Source organism: Grammomys surdaster, unplaced genomic scaffold (assembly GCF_004785775.1).
Source record: "Grammomys surdaster isolate TR1022 unplaced genomic scaffold, NIH_TR_1.0 66, whole genome shotgun sequence".
NCBI lineage: Eukaryota > Metazoa > Chordata > Mammalia > Rodentia > Muridae > Grammomys > Grammomys surdaster.
The window spans coordinates 14,920,379-14,935,283 of record NW_021604568.1 but is presented as its reverse complement, the minus strand read 5'-3'; the positions used below and the strand labels follow the sequence as shown (position 1 = coordinate 14,935,283).

Below are 14,905 nucleotides of genomic sequence, written 5' to 3'. Positions count from 1 at the left end.
AGACCTACTTCTCTCATGAGGATCCCATCAGAAGGAAGTGTGCCCACAGAGTGGAGCTGGGTTCCCGCTGCATCTCCCTAGAGTTCATGCGTGTCTCTCTTTATCAGAGCCTAACTGTAAGTGCTGTGTGGAACTCACTAAGTTACCCTGGATCCTTATCTGCAGAGGGCGGCATGCTGGGACACACTGCCCCACCCCACCTCTTTTGGAGAAAGATTGATAAGCATAATGATGATGTTTTAATGAACTTAATTGCACATTCCTTGTGTTCTTGCCCAGCTGCCAGCCAGCTCCTTCAACATCCAGCAGTGTACCTGTAATAACTCCCCCTCTCTGGGCCAGGGAGTGTAATTATTGTGCTAACCTCATAGCTCAGCTCTTTCTCCCTCCCCTCCCCTCCCTCTCGCCTTTTCTAGCTGTTCTTTCCCTTTCTGGGAATTACTCTAAATGGGTATCTTTGAAAGGAGGGTGGCAGGCTGCTTTTGGTACAGTACTTAACCAAGAACCCTTTCATCAAAGAGGCCCTTGTGAGCATGCTCTGGACGCCAGCCAATCAGATCATCCTGCTGTCTGTCTCTGAAGAAACTCAGGCCCTGGTATGCAAGGCAAGCTGGTCTGCAGACAGGCTGACTGCTCTCCCAGCCTAACCTGTCTTAGCTGACTGAAAAAGGGCTGAAGGGAAATTACCTGTTTGGCTCCAGACGGAATTAGCATTTTTTTAAAACACACACATACAAGGATGTTTATTATTTTTTGTTTAAGAGCGTTTGCCTATCTAATATAGTCATTAATGTTATCTGGTCAGTACTTGAAACATTTTGAAATATGTGCAAATGCAATAAGGCTTCAGGGCCTGGAGGCAAAATAAGATGAATTTTCTAATTAAACGACAGAAAACGGTTTGGGAGTAACGGATGGCCGTTCCGTAATTCAGTTACGGGCGCTGCTCCGTGCAGGGACGTTTGCTCCATGTGCAGGCCTGGTGGGCTGGAACGACCAAGTCTAAAGACTTCTGGGCATCTCTCACCTCTTCCCCACAGACCTGAGTCAAGTCCTGAAGGTGGACAGCGTGGTCCTGGCCTTAGCGAACAGTGACCTCAAGGCAAGTTGGCTCATCTTCTAGCAAATTCTGGGAAACTTCTTGGGAGTCCTAGCACCCGGATCCTATGAACACATTGCTTTTAAGCATTTCTAGTGAAAGGTCGTGCTGAGAAATGCACTGTATAGTCTCTACTTGGGCAACTGTGACGGTCTTCCTCCTTTCTAAAGCCACCCAGGCTAACCCAGTGCCCCCACCTTGTGCGGCCAGTCTCCACTGCACACGTTGACAGCTCCTGAATGCCTGGAGCCAAGGTGACTGTTGGGTGACTGGGACAGAGATGTGGCAGTGGCTGAAAGGAGTGGTGTGGACTGCAGATACTTCCTGGCTGCCTCTGGTGTCCGGGATGACTTTGGATATGTGGAAAACACCAGCAGCTTGATGCCAGTGATACTTTAACAGCAGGGTAACATGCAGCTTACGGAATGACTTTTGTCACACTTTGTTCCCAATATACTTTTTGGAATTCTCTAAAATTTCCAAAATGTATTTTTACTTTTGTAGATAAACAATATGCTATTACAAAAACAAACAAAAACCAAAAAACAAAAACAAACCTTTCTGAAACTAGGCATGGTGGCTTATGACTATGACCCAGCATTCAGGAGGCAGGGGCAGGAAGATTACCATAAGTTCAAGCTCAGTCTGGTCTACATAGCATGCTCCAGGCCAGTGAGGGCTATCACATACTAAGACCATATCTAAAGAGGAGGAATAAATAGAACCACTATGGAGGAACTGAAGGGCACATTCTAGAATTACACAGACAATTGAGGGACAACAGGCCGGCGACAGTCAGTAACAGTAGAAAGGGGCCGGAGGGAAAGAGAAGAGTTTTAATGAGCAGGGGGCCCAGAGATGCACAGCTGGTGTGGGCTAAATTCCTGGAGTGTTAAATCAAGTAATAACAAAAATATGACTATGCTTTACATCGGAGATTTCACGGCTTCCGAGAGGCAGACAGTCCCGCTCTGCTCATTTGTTCCCTCTCAGGGAATGTCTGTTGTTCTGGGCTCAACACTTTTCCAGTGTGTCCTTGTTTATGCAGAAGCTACAAGTCCCAAACAGAATGCCAATCCGATTGTTTTTAGTAATCCTGCTGACATGGTCCTGTAGACTCAGGGGCCATGTCCAGTGGTATGAAGGCATGTGTGCTAGGTTTTCCCTGCCTCTAGCTAGATACTACCTGTGCTGTTAGACTTCTGTGGTTTAGACTTGACCCTGGAATGGATGCTTGGAAACTCTCTGATGGTTTGCTTTGCTCTGACCTCAAGGGTTTCATCCTGGGAGAGTTTTCTTTCTTTTTTATAGCCCTACAAAGTCATGGACATAGCCTGAAATGGAGGCTTTCCCATCTGTGGAGAGAAAGACATATAAAATTCTTCTCATATAAATATATACACAGAGAACAAACTTATTCTTCTCCTTGTTACTTCCACTGGGTAGGTGGAACACGAACCTGAGTGTGGGGTCTACTTCCCTTTGCATGGTCTCTCCTCCCAGACTTGGAGAAAATAGCTAATTTTCATCACCAAATTGATTTGTGAATGGCTGCTGGAAAATGATGGAGAAATTCTTATCAAAACTGCAGAATATGTTATCAAACCCATATTAGATTACAGATAGTATCGGTTTTGTCTCAAGAGTAAAAATTTATCCTGTGGTAGACTGCTTACTATGTTGTTGTTGGTCTGAGATAAATCTGTGTCGGCCAGGCTGGTCTGGGAGTTCATCGCCCTCCCTTTGCATTCCAAGCAGCTGGGTCACAGGCACGGAGGGACACCACTCCTAGCTGGGACAGCCATTTTCTAACATTTGCTTTCAATATACCCATCTGTGAGTAGCAGCTTTGGGGGGAAAATCTCATAAAACAAAATGAGACAAAACAAAATCTAAACTCTGACCCTTTACAGATTTGAAAACAGTGATGTGGGTGATAGCTGTTCCTTCTGGTGGCAGATTGTGGATGCTGTTATTATAATATTCAAAATAGACAAGTTTCTTTGCTAGTTCTTTCACATATTAAAACCTAGCAAAGGAATTTTTTTCAAATAGCTTGTTACTTGATAATTTACTGCTTATACACTCTATGGCTACATGTCACAGGTAGAGTGAGCATGGGGTTTATGTGATGTATACATATATAACAGGTCATGTCTAACTTGATTTATAAAATATGTTTTCAGAATGTATAAACTATAGACATCTCTAGCATAATGGATAATTAGAAAAAAGTTTATGCAAATAAGATGAAGGTTCTAAAAGGCTGAGTTAGACCCCCAAAGTGAGAGAGCCAAGCTGTCCCATCCCAATGCAACTGGTTCTAAGGAGGGAAAGGGTGAGATGGAGGTGGATGGTCTGCTCCAGCATTTCAACTGTCTTTTAACCAGCACAAAGATTAGGAAGTTCTAGAGCCCCAGAAATGTAGTTGGTGAGATTCATGGGCTCCCCCTTCAGCAGCTGTGGATGGTGAATGGCCTGTGAGACAAAGGAATAGGAGAAGGAGGAGGAGGAAGAGGAGGAAGAGGAGGAAGAGGAGGAGGAAGATGAGGAGGAAGAGAAGGAAGAAGAGGAGTGGGGGGGTAAGAAGAGAAGGGTGTGCTCAGAGCTGGGCTGGACTCTACAGTAACTCCTGTCTATGGAGTTCCCTAGAACACAGTGGAAAGAAACTCATGCCTGTATGTTCCCAGGGCCCCTCCATATCTCTGTTAACTTATAGTTCCTGGTTACATATGTGTAGTTATAGTGACACTCTGACTGGTTGTTCTTGACTTAAGAAGAGACACTTGCCATCCCTGAGATCTGAGTTTAAAAAAAAACTACTGTGATAGAGACAGACTTGAACATCTGTAACCGCTTTGGGGTATCTGACTGGATAAGACCAGTTAAGTTGGAGCCATTGGAGAATGTGTCCAACCTCAGTCTAGTCCACTATCATGGGAACTTTCCTGAGCAAAGGGGCTGCCAAGTGCAGGATGTAAGACCCTCCAAAAGATTACAGATGCAAAAAACCATGGAGATCAATGCCATTCCCTTTTGGGGACTCGGTATGAAACCTATGCTTGCCAGTGGCTTGCATTTACCATATTTTACAGTGCATAGTCTCTAGGGTCCACAAGGAGCACCAGACTCCTGCTCCATTTCTTGCTTCTGTGCAGAGATGGACCGTGTCCATGATTTTATTGGTTCTTTGTAAAACAGTGACTACAATTCTCAAGAAACTACCCACTTCACTTCAAGAAGAAACAGACACTTTACATAGTGTTTCGCAGGGGGCTTGCTAGGTAGTTTGTTGTACTACATGGTTGTTCCCCTTTATCTGTCAAGGGACACATGTCAATAAATAAGGCAAGGACTCCAACCGCCTTGTAAGTGATTTAGAAGAAAATGTTCTGCAGACCTGTGGAATGGTGAGATTTCTGTGTGGCTGACCTGTTACCTGTCTCCCTTACCACATATTGCATCTTTCTTCCCCCCTTTAATATGCCTTTTAATACTCTCTCAGGGTGTACACCTTGCTGCCACATAAAAAAACTTGCCTAATGCTTTTAAAACGGCAAGGCTTTGCCTAACAATTGCAAGCATACTATTAAGTGTAATTAATGGAATGAGTAAGCTGCTGTCTGCCTAGCTCAGCCTTGGTGGATCTTGGGCAGAGCATCTACGAGTCTCCCAGGCATCCCAACAGGAGGGATATGTGCTGAGTTCTTACAGCCACGATCTATGGACAAAAGGCTTTCGGAGAAACCATTCTGTACCACAGGTCAGATTTTCTTCTGGTGGAGCCATTAAGCAGAGCTCCTAGGGTCACTCCAGGGAGGCAGCAATAGACAGAAGGAAGTGGCTCATAGGCTAATGTCAAAAAGAAGTTTGAAGAGCCCACACCCCTCAGCAGATCACTGGCCCACAGCTTGCCTTCATCTTCAAGTGTGGTCTATGTTGCTGAGGTTTCTTTTTCTTTCCCAAGCTGTCTTTGGTGGACATTATGAGCGTCTTCAACTAGAGACCATATTCTTTTGAGATGAGGAGTGTGATACTTCTCGTGTCCCACATAGAGTAAAAAGCAATTCCCTTGCAGAGGTGCTTGGTAGGACTAGTTCTTTACCTGCTTGGGACTGGGCCCACTCACACTGAGCAAACCTTGGTTTTTCAATTTGCCTTCCTGGGAGGCTACACAGAAATGCAGACAAATGAGCTTTGCTTAGCTTATCTGGTATCTGAAAAGCTTGGGCTAGATACTTGGACAAGATAGGCCATGTACAGTTTGGTTCGGTCAAAGCCCTCTACTTCTTGCTGTGTGACATCTGGCTAGCCTTGTTCCTGCATGTTCCTATGTCCCTCAACTTCTGCGGGTATCTGGCTTGTCATCTAGAAACAAAGGTACCCTCTGCAGGATCTTTTCATAGTTAATTATTAGGCTCTGCCATTAGTATTAGCCGACAGCATGGAATTATGAGCACCTACTGTGTGCCTGACAACAGTAGATATGGGGTCTCAGCGATGACTGAGGCCACCCTCTGCCTCTAGAAGCTTATTTTCTGTCTACACTTTAGCACATCTGTGTTCCAGCTGAAGAAATACAATCCATATTCTCAGCAAATCCCTCTTGAGCTCCTCAGCAGAAGGTGTCTACGGCACTAATTCTTCCTTAAATAACAAACATTTTCTACCAAACTCCAGCTAAAGCGCTGACAGTAAACTTATAGGGCCATACAACCTCCAACACCATAGTTTTCCTCAGACAATGCGGGGAAAGCCAAGCATCCAGGAGGTAACAGTAAAGAAGAGAACAGGAGAGAGCATGGATTTATGTGTTCACAAACCTACCCTTAGAGAGGGGAAAGCCAGTGGGAACTTTCCATTCTCTTCTTGGATGTGTATGTAAGCAAACCCATGTGACACGTGTGTCTATGGAAACCCCTGCTCTCTCAAAGACAGCAAGGAGCTGAAGGCCATGTCTGCAACGGCAGTGTTCATCCTTCATCCCTTTGCACAATATCTAATTACAGGGATGCTGATAAAATTATGCATTCCTAAGCACAAATTAAGGCCATTCTACAGGAGCCTTCATGTGCACACTTGGTCAGACTTCATTAACAACCAAACAACTATGGCTGACTTGGCTAGGTCTTCAGGGTAATCAGATGTAATGTTTCCTAAGCTGGAATTCTCTTGAACCTTGGGTTGAGGCTGGCAAAGAACCTTTGGTGAAGGGAGCATTTCCTTTAGTTTTTCCCCAGTCGTGCTGTAAAGTGGAACTCTCAACTCATTGCTCCCGTGGCTGTTGCTCAAGGCATGCATTTAAACGGCAGCCTTTCCCTTCCAAGCAGAAGCACCAGAGGCAGTTCCAGAGTGGAGGCTGAGCTGCTTTTGGAAGGAGAATGAATGTGTTACAGATGTGGTTGGTATCTTCTCTCTATGCATCTGACTGCCCCTCTCTCTCTCTCTCTCTCTCTCTCTCTCTCTCTCTCTCTCTCTGGAACCACTAGCTGGAAACTAAGTGGTTTTGCTCCTGTTTTAATAGTTTTACTCCACACTTATGAATCTATAAATGTGCCGTCTCCTACATGCTCAACGCTGAGTGATCGTGAGTCAGTGGGCAGCTTTAGGATGTGCCTGTTTATTTTGACTGGTATATAATATTCTAGTAGGTGAGCCTTTCTTCAGAACTGATGAAGATTTACTTTTGAATTCTTGTTTTTCCAGCCTCTTGTCAGTACCTCACAGACCACATTACAGCTGAAGTTTATGAATAGGGGTACCCAGGCTCCTCACTTCCTAATGTATTATTATTGGCTCAAAAGCATCTTTGGGGAGCATACCTGTGAGCCAGGCTTTGTGCAGTCTCCAACACCTGGTTCCTTAAATGTCTTCTCCTTGACTATGTTCTCAGCCCTGAGGTACTGATCCACCCACAGAGTGAAGCAGAGACAACACGAAGAACCAGGAACACAGGGTCATCCTCCAGCTTGCGCCTCTCTCCCATGGCCTTCACATAATCTTGTCAAGGGCTAAGCAGCCGAGTCAGTGTTTGTAGCTGGATTCAGGTGGCCCTGCCTGGTTATGGCTCCACTTAAGATTCTTCTGATGAGACAATGGTAAGAAGCAATACACTCTCAGCAGAACCCCCATGTGGAATCTGCTCTTCTCTCAGCAGTAAGCTGAGTCAGCACTGAACAGCGAGTGGGAAAACTACCAACTCACAGCGGACGTGCCCTTAGGCTGGAGGCTCCCTGGATCGGCTGGCTGGGTGTGTTAAGTGCTCTTTGATTTGTGATAGTTTCACTTTATGAAGGGTCTCAGTTGAGGAGCACTCACTTGGAATGTGGGGTGCGAGTTTTGGCAGGCTGGGCCTGCTCCATCTTCAACATCTCTTTTCAAAGAATGCAGCTTTCCTGAGCCATGTGACTACAGAGCAAAGTGTGTCAGTGAGAAGCTGTAGAGGTGGCAGCACCTGGTGTCCCTCGTGACAAATCTGCGGACAGGCCTGTGGACCTCTGCCTGTGTGTCTGAGTAAGAGTTCCTTGCTTGCTTCCTACCCATCTTAGAACTGGAAAAGAAGTGCCACACTGTTCTCCGGCCATCAGTTAGTAGTATTTAGTTTAAAAAATAAAGCTAGCCAGACTTAAACCATCAGGAAATGAGTCAATTTTGGCTGTTTTATGCAACAGTCAAGATTGGTCTTGGTAGTAATTGGGTCACACGGAAGTTAACTCTAACTCCAAGGCTAGGTATATATTTAAAGTGCATGAGATAAAAGCATTTCCTAAAATATATTCCACCGGCAGAGACGGACTGATATGAACAGTTCAGTTTTTCCAACCTCCCCAAGTACATTTACAAGGTGCCTCGAAGTGGAGGGCAGAAGTAGCAGGCATCCTGTGTGGGTGACGTCCCTGTGCACTGTCATCCAGGCCACTTGTTCTCAGGTCAAGAGAGCTTAGTGAACAGTGAGAGATTGCCCTGCATCTCTGCTGTGGACCTCGAGTCTGAGGAAAGCCAAGTTGGCTCAGGGGACAGGCACACGCTAACCAGCGCTCCTATGAGTGAGTGACTCACCACTGTACAGATGAAACAGAACTGATGTAAAGAGCTTTCACTGCCCTCCACTGGGAAACTAACCACCTGATACAAACGGGCTCAGCCTCTCTGGCAGCCAGTCTTCTCCAAGCAATGTTCTCATGCAACCCTGAAGGGAATTACTGGATGACTCAGCTACATAGTGCATGTGGATGTGCTTGGGAAGGACCTGTGTGGGTGATGCTGCCCCAAGGCAGACATGTCAGCTGGCTACAGTGGAAGGGTGTCTTGGAAGGGATTCTAGTGGAGAATTTACCTCAGTTAGCCTGGTGGCCTTTGGGAAGTCCCTTCTTCTCCTTTGGCATCAGTTTCTTAACACATGAAATGAGGCACAGAGCATGTTAGTCTCCTCAGGTCCCTTCTCGTTGTCTGGCCTATCACCTCCTCTACATATGAAGGTATTGTTCAGGGAAACTGTGGTCTGGGTACTGTGCCTGCTGTTGGCTTGTGTAAGTATGTCTGCTTTTCCTGGGAACTTTTCAAAAGCAGCCTGGTGAAACCATTAGGTGTCAATGGACATCATACAGGGCACCCTGTGTGTGACTTGTGTAGGTGACAGTGCCTGAGCTCAGCTACTCTGCAGGAACCCAAGTTCTCATGTACTCTTTTTTTGAAGCACTTCCTCTCAGCTAACCCAAGCCTCTAAGGAGGAACAAAGCACAATCAAGCCCAACCCAAGGCTTCCATGACCAATATTTATTTTGGTCCCTGACTAATAGTCTTAAACTTTATTCTAGGTATTGCAAGAGAAAAGTTTCCTTTCTCTTTCTGCTTTCGCCAGGCAACTATAGCTAGCAAAGCTTCTGTGGTAAATGAAAAGCAGCGGCCCTTGGGTGCTTCACACACAGTGCAGAGGACCAGCTGAGAGTGTTTCTGAGCATTCTCCTTTTAGCAGGACTTTGGAGGCAAGGAAGTGTCCCCAGGAAGGAGGCTGGAGGAGGATACAGAAGGACTTCTCTGTATTACTGGGTCAAGTGCAAACTATCTCTCTTGATTCAAGTCTGGACTCAGCCCTTTGGTGGCTTTCTGGCCAGGCTGCACAAATGACTATGAACCTCACTGAGTCTTACTGTCTTCAAATATAAAATGAACTAGCACCAGAGGGGACATGCGGGGGTCAAAGGAGATAAGCAATGTAAACATAGTTGGCTCAGGGGCTCAGCCTTGCTAAGAATGGGGCTATTATGATTAATGCATTTTTATCATGCAACCTTCTATTTCAGGCCTATGAGAAAGTGACCCCTTGGTTTCTTTAGTAGGAAAGTCAAGCACAGAAGAGGTCAGAGCCATCACTCATGATAGCAGTGATCACTGGCTTTTCTTTTTCCCCAGGACATTTTCCATTATAAAATGAGAAGCCAAGTCACACTTGCTCAGTTGACTTTGGCTGGGAGGTGCTCTCATGACTCTGTGAGGCCTGGGCTTATCAGTTCACACTCTGTGGCGTGAAAAACTCCTTTCCTATCATGGCTCTGCTACTTCCCTTATCCTGTCTTACTGGGGGAACAAGGGGGCTTGCAAGATGCTTCACCTCCTGTTTGGTAAAACACACTTGTTCTGAGTGAGACAGTTCCGCCCGTGTGTACAGCAGGGACTTGTAGACACGGAGGGTTTATCAGACAGAAAGCCATTCTTCTGCAGGTGACAACGCACTGAAAGCAGAACCTGGCTTGCCGTTCCCCACCATTTCCGAACCATGGCTCTTAGTCATTCTCCTGTATTTGCTGGTTGCTGGGGACAGACAGAGGCCTATTCCCAACTGCAGGTCCTCTCCCATATCCTACCTTTTCCACTACCTCTGGTGGGTGGTGGGCTAGAACGGAGGTTAAAGTGTTTAAGAACCATCATTAAAAGTAGGCTTTGAAAAAACTAAAGTTACATTCTGGCATTATGTTCATTTCTTATATTTTTGTAAACCTTGTGAAAATAAAATCCATCAGCTGCAAGGCATTATTAGGTTGCCTCCCACCTCTTCCCCCTCCCACTCCCACTCTGCTTTGTGTTGTCAGGATCAGTGTGACTTTGGTCTTTCTGGGAACCCAGGTAAGGGGAAATGGAATTAGGGTAGTAAGCTTTGGATATAGTGGGATACTGGTATGTATAGCTTTTGAGAAAACACTGCTAGCCATCTCGGGCTGGGAATGGTCAGCTACTGTGATGTGGGCACAGCTAGAGACCAGGCACTGGACCGATGTGGGGAGACCAGGAAACGCAAATGCTTGCAGCAGAAATAAAGACGTCTGTGAATACCCCCCCCCCCGTGCTTATCGATGGAAAGGAAGTCTAAGAGGTTTCACTTGATAACAAAATCATAGCAGTTCCCATTTGACAGTTTCAGTTATGTCACAGTCTGAAAGCATTACATGGAAGATTCCAGAAATAAACAATCTGTGAGCTTTAAATACTATGATAATGCAATGTTGTAATTGCCTGTTTAAATACTCTGATAATGTAATGTTGTAACTGTCTGTTTAAATACTGTGATAATGTAATGTTGTAACTGTTTTTTTATCATGCTGCTCACCTACTGTGTCTGGTTTATAAATTAAGTTTTTATCATAGGATCATAGAAAAAAAGAAGAGCGCACACGAGGTTTGGTTCCACTGGGATCTCAGGCCACAGGCCCTGATGGACTCAGGAGACCCTTGTATTGACTGGAGGGCTGTGTGGAAGGAGTGGTAGAGATGCTCAGGTGACACAGATGCTCAGGGGCCAGAGGAAAGAGGAAAGTATTACCCTGTCCTATTCATAAACAGTATCACAAAATAGTTACATGAAAATAAGAGCCAGAACTGTTAAAACAGAGAGAAAAACAATAGTATGTATCCAGCAGTGGTTAATAAAACCATGTAGCTTTCTGGATGTCCTGGTATTTGTGACATCTATCTCTTCACAGTACTTTATTTTGGTTTTTCAAGACAGGGTTTCTATGTATAGCCCTGGCTGTCCTGGAACTCACTCTGTAGGACCAGGCTAGCCTTGAACTCAGAGGTCCGCCTGCTTTGCTTCCCAAGTGCTGGGATTCAAGGCGTGCACCACCACTGCACGGCGAGTACTTTATATCCTGACCTAAACAAACATTAAGTTCTACAATTGAGTTTGAACTTAACCTTTTTCCAGAGAGGACTCCAAATTTTCTAGTGTCAGGTCCACAGAACACAGACCTGCCCCTGAAAAGCTCAGGTTTCTCCCGGATAAGCGAAGTCGCGAATGCTTATGCAGAGAACACGCAAAGTGCCATGTGGCTCCTCCTTGTTGCCTTCCAATGTGTTCCCTACAGGAATCTTCCTGTAACCCAGCAACACGGTTCCTGTAGGGGATGGGGCTAGTGTACAGGTGTGTGACCACATTGGAAGTACAGCCACACAGACAGGAGCTGGCTTTGAAAGGCACAGTGGGCAAGAGCACAGGGCAGGCATGAGGCAGAGGCAGGAGCAGGAAGTGAGGCAAGGAGGGTGGCGGGGCTATAAGGATAGGGATGAATGCAGAAGCCCTGGGCTACACCCCACCCCCCCATCTCCAGAGGGCTGCTGCTCAAACAACTGACACTGAGAACTTGGGAGGACACCCTTCCTAAACTCCCTCCATTCTTTCTTTCTTCCTTCCTTTGTTTCTTTTCTTAGACAAGGCTGGCCTGGAACTTACTACATAGCCTAGGCTAGCCTTGAAGTGCTGGAATGACAGGTGTGAGTAGCTACAACCAACCGAAGAGTTTCTGGAGTTTTCAGAAACTTTTCAGTCTGAAAGTTTTACTTCGGAAATAGTTCAGTTTAAGAAGTCCCTCATAAAGAAGAAAACTGAGAGGCAGCGGAAACTTCTCTGATTATCCCAGAGGGCAGGAAGTTCATACAACCCGAGTTTCTCATGTGGAGTTTAAATTCAAACCTTCTCCCAGGCTTGGGGTGGGCATGGAGCACTCACTTCACCCGCACACATCTAGGGGGCGCTGGTGAGCCCAGAAAGAAGGGAAGAGAGAGGAGGACCATGTCAGTGATGGATGGTTCCGACGTCAGGAGAAGCCCCATGGCAGGAAGCCAGCCTCCTGCCCTCCCTCAAATCCAGAGCCAGCCAGAGAGTGAAAGGCTACAGACCCAAGGGAACTAATGAAATCAAGAGAAACGATTACTGCATGACTCATTGCTGGAGAGCAGTAAACATTTTAGGCAGGCAAGTTTCATCTTATGTAAGAGTTAGTGAACGCGGATGCTTTGTGAAGGCTCTGCACAGTGTTCCAGGGCGTCATCAACAACTCTGGTGCTGAGGTGCACAGTTAGCCTCTGGGCCCTGACAAGGAGCGGCTTTCCCAGAGAGCTCAAGGCTTGTCACACTGTAGACCTGGAGAGCGTAAACGGTATTATCTTTGTACATACACATACAACCCAATTCATTTTCCAATTGGTTAACTCATTCAGGAAGAGGCACAGGCAGATAGATCCCAGCTAAAATCAACGGCATTAGCAAATCTCTTTTTGCTTATCAAATCAGGATATTTCAGGCTCGGGAAAGGTGCTCAGCGTATAAATCTACAAATAAGCCACTGTTTTCTGAAATAGCAGATAAAACAGTTTGATTGACTACCTGAGGCTGCATTTCCTGCTCATTTATAATGGAGTGTTGTAACTCCTCCTTAGGTACAAGCAAGCAGCATGACTCTAAAACAAAAAGTCCCTCAATGACATTCTTTAGACTACCTAAGGGTATATTATCTTCCTGGAAAATGCTCAAAGCACAGAAATGCTCCATGGAAATTTTTTCCACCTTACTTTGGGAAAAAAAATGAAAAGCTGGTTTGTGTGTGTGTGTGTGTGTGTGTGTGTGTGTGTGTGTGTGTATTTAAATGGACTGACATCCTGAAGAGGAGGGTGGCAAGAAGCACTGGAGCTAAGCCTGCTTGTCATCTGCTGTAAACCTTGTAGCATCCACACTCCTGGAACAGCTCAAGCAGTTTATAGCACACACTTCCCATACACCATATAGGATGAGGAAACACTTTGGGGTTTGCTGTCCCGAGTGAATCTGGCCACCTCAGCCCCTTCCAGTGACTCCCACAATCTGACCTGGCTATTAGGGTTAGCCAGCCAGGGTTGCATATCAGGCTGTTTACTCAACACATGCCACATCTAAAATAGGGATTGCTTTGGCTTAAAAAGCAAGCCATTTATAAATGTGCATTTATAAGTGCAAAGGTCAAGGCGACTGTGCAAACCACTTGTCAACATATTTAGAGGAAATTGTGTAATCAACTTAACATACCAGTTAGCCTTTACCTGCAGGGTCAAGCTCAGGACCCCGTATGTCACCACAGCCAGCCAATTAATCACTCTGCAGGAAATTCCCCGTTTTTCTTTAGATTAAGCTATAGAAAGTGGAGTGTAGACTGAAACTGGAGAGGATTTCCTATCTGTCTTTGTTTCCTGTGACTGGCCTGATGTTTCACTATTTATTTTTTTTAAACTTGCCTGATATGGAATTTAGGACAGGATCAAAATGATATATTTTGGTATGTGTTGCTAATGGGCGTGTTACCACACAAAGGTAAATGTGGTTACTTGGCGGCTGGGTGCCCGATTACTGCTGTAGATTCCTACAAGACAGACAAGTGTTGACACTGTCAGATAACAGATCATTCCCTCAGAGAGAGAAGGAAGGAGAAGAGAGAAGCTACTAAACAGGAAGCCATTTCCCCTCCCCTTCCATGCCGACACAAAGTGCAGTTGTGTGAATTTGGAAGATGTTCCTCTTTTAGGTTTAATTTAAATTTTTTTCTTTCCAATACATTTTTTTGCTTGAAAATGTCTTCATTTTGCTTTTGTTTTTCAACAGTATTTTTGAGGTATAATTCATATTCCATGTAATCCATCCACTTGAAGTTTAAAATTCAAAAGGCTTGAGTGTATCTGCTCCGTTCTACAGGCAGCCTTACAGCCTATTTTAGAACATTTTCATCACCCCAGAAAGAAACCCCAAGGGCTGCGGTGTCGCTTCCTGTGTGTGAGGCTCGCGTTTGGTTCCCAGTAATGCCACGGTGAAGAAACACATGTCCACCTCCTGTCCTGAAGCGCTCTGCTGCAGGTGTCCAGTAAGCGGCTCTGTCTCTGTAGATCTGCCTGTTCTAGATGTTTCTGACGGATGGTTCATGCAGCACGGGGACTCTGGTGTCTGTCTTATTTCATTGAGAACATTTCCAAGGTTCATTCACCCTGGATAAGCTCTCCACTCTTTGTTACAGATGTGTAATTTGCCACATCTGTCTATTCAAGAGCTGATGGATGTTTTGTGTATCATGCATACTGATGCTATGACTATTCATGCACAAGTTTTGTTTTTGTTTTTGTTTTTTTGGCGAGGGACAAGTATTTTCCTTTGTGCATGAGAATGCTCAGTTATGCAGCAATCCTGTGTTTCGTATTTCAAGCAATTGCTCATTTCCCCAAACAATTATTGCATTTTGCATTCTTTTCTATCTGTGTGAGAGTCTGTCTGGGGTAAGAGGGCAACTATAGGTGTCCATCCTCGCCTTCCAATTTGTTTGAGACAAGGCTTCCTGTTGTTCAGTGCTCACACCCCAGGCTAGCAGATCTGAACCTTTGGGGCACTGCCTTGTCCAGTCTCCCATGTGTCACAGGGGTTCTAAGACTGCAGATGTGAGCTTTAAGATCAGTATTTATGTGGGTACTGAGGGGTCAAACTCAGGTCCTCATGATGGCTCAGCAAGCACCTTACCC

The 14,905-nt window shown here is 45.4% G+C and overlaps 1 protein-coding gene across 3 annotated transcripts in view; it reads right to left on the bottom strand.

The window, feature by feature from the left end:
* The window catches only part of Vti1a (vesicle transport through interaction with t-SNAREs 1A), a 302,888-nt gene that overhangs the window by 46,836 nt on the left and 241,147 nt on the right, over positions 1-14,905 (bottom strand). Inside the window, exon 8 of one of the 3 annotated variants that reach the window (XM_028775171.1) lies at positions 1,922-2,454. The exons of the other annotated variants lie outside the window; for them this stretch is intronic. Within the exon in view, the coding sequence (XP_028631004.1) occupies positions 2,421-2,454 (34 nt within the window). The 3' untranslated portion in view covers positions 1,922-2,420. Of the gene's footprint in view, positions 1-1,921; positions 2,455-14,905 lie in introns of those variants that run through there. 3 annotated transcript variants of the gene reach the window in all.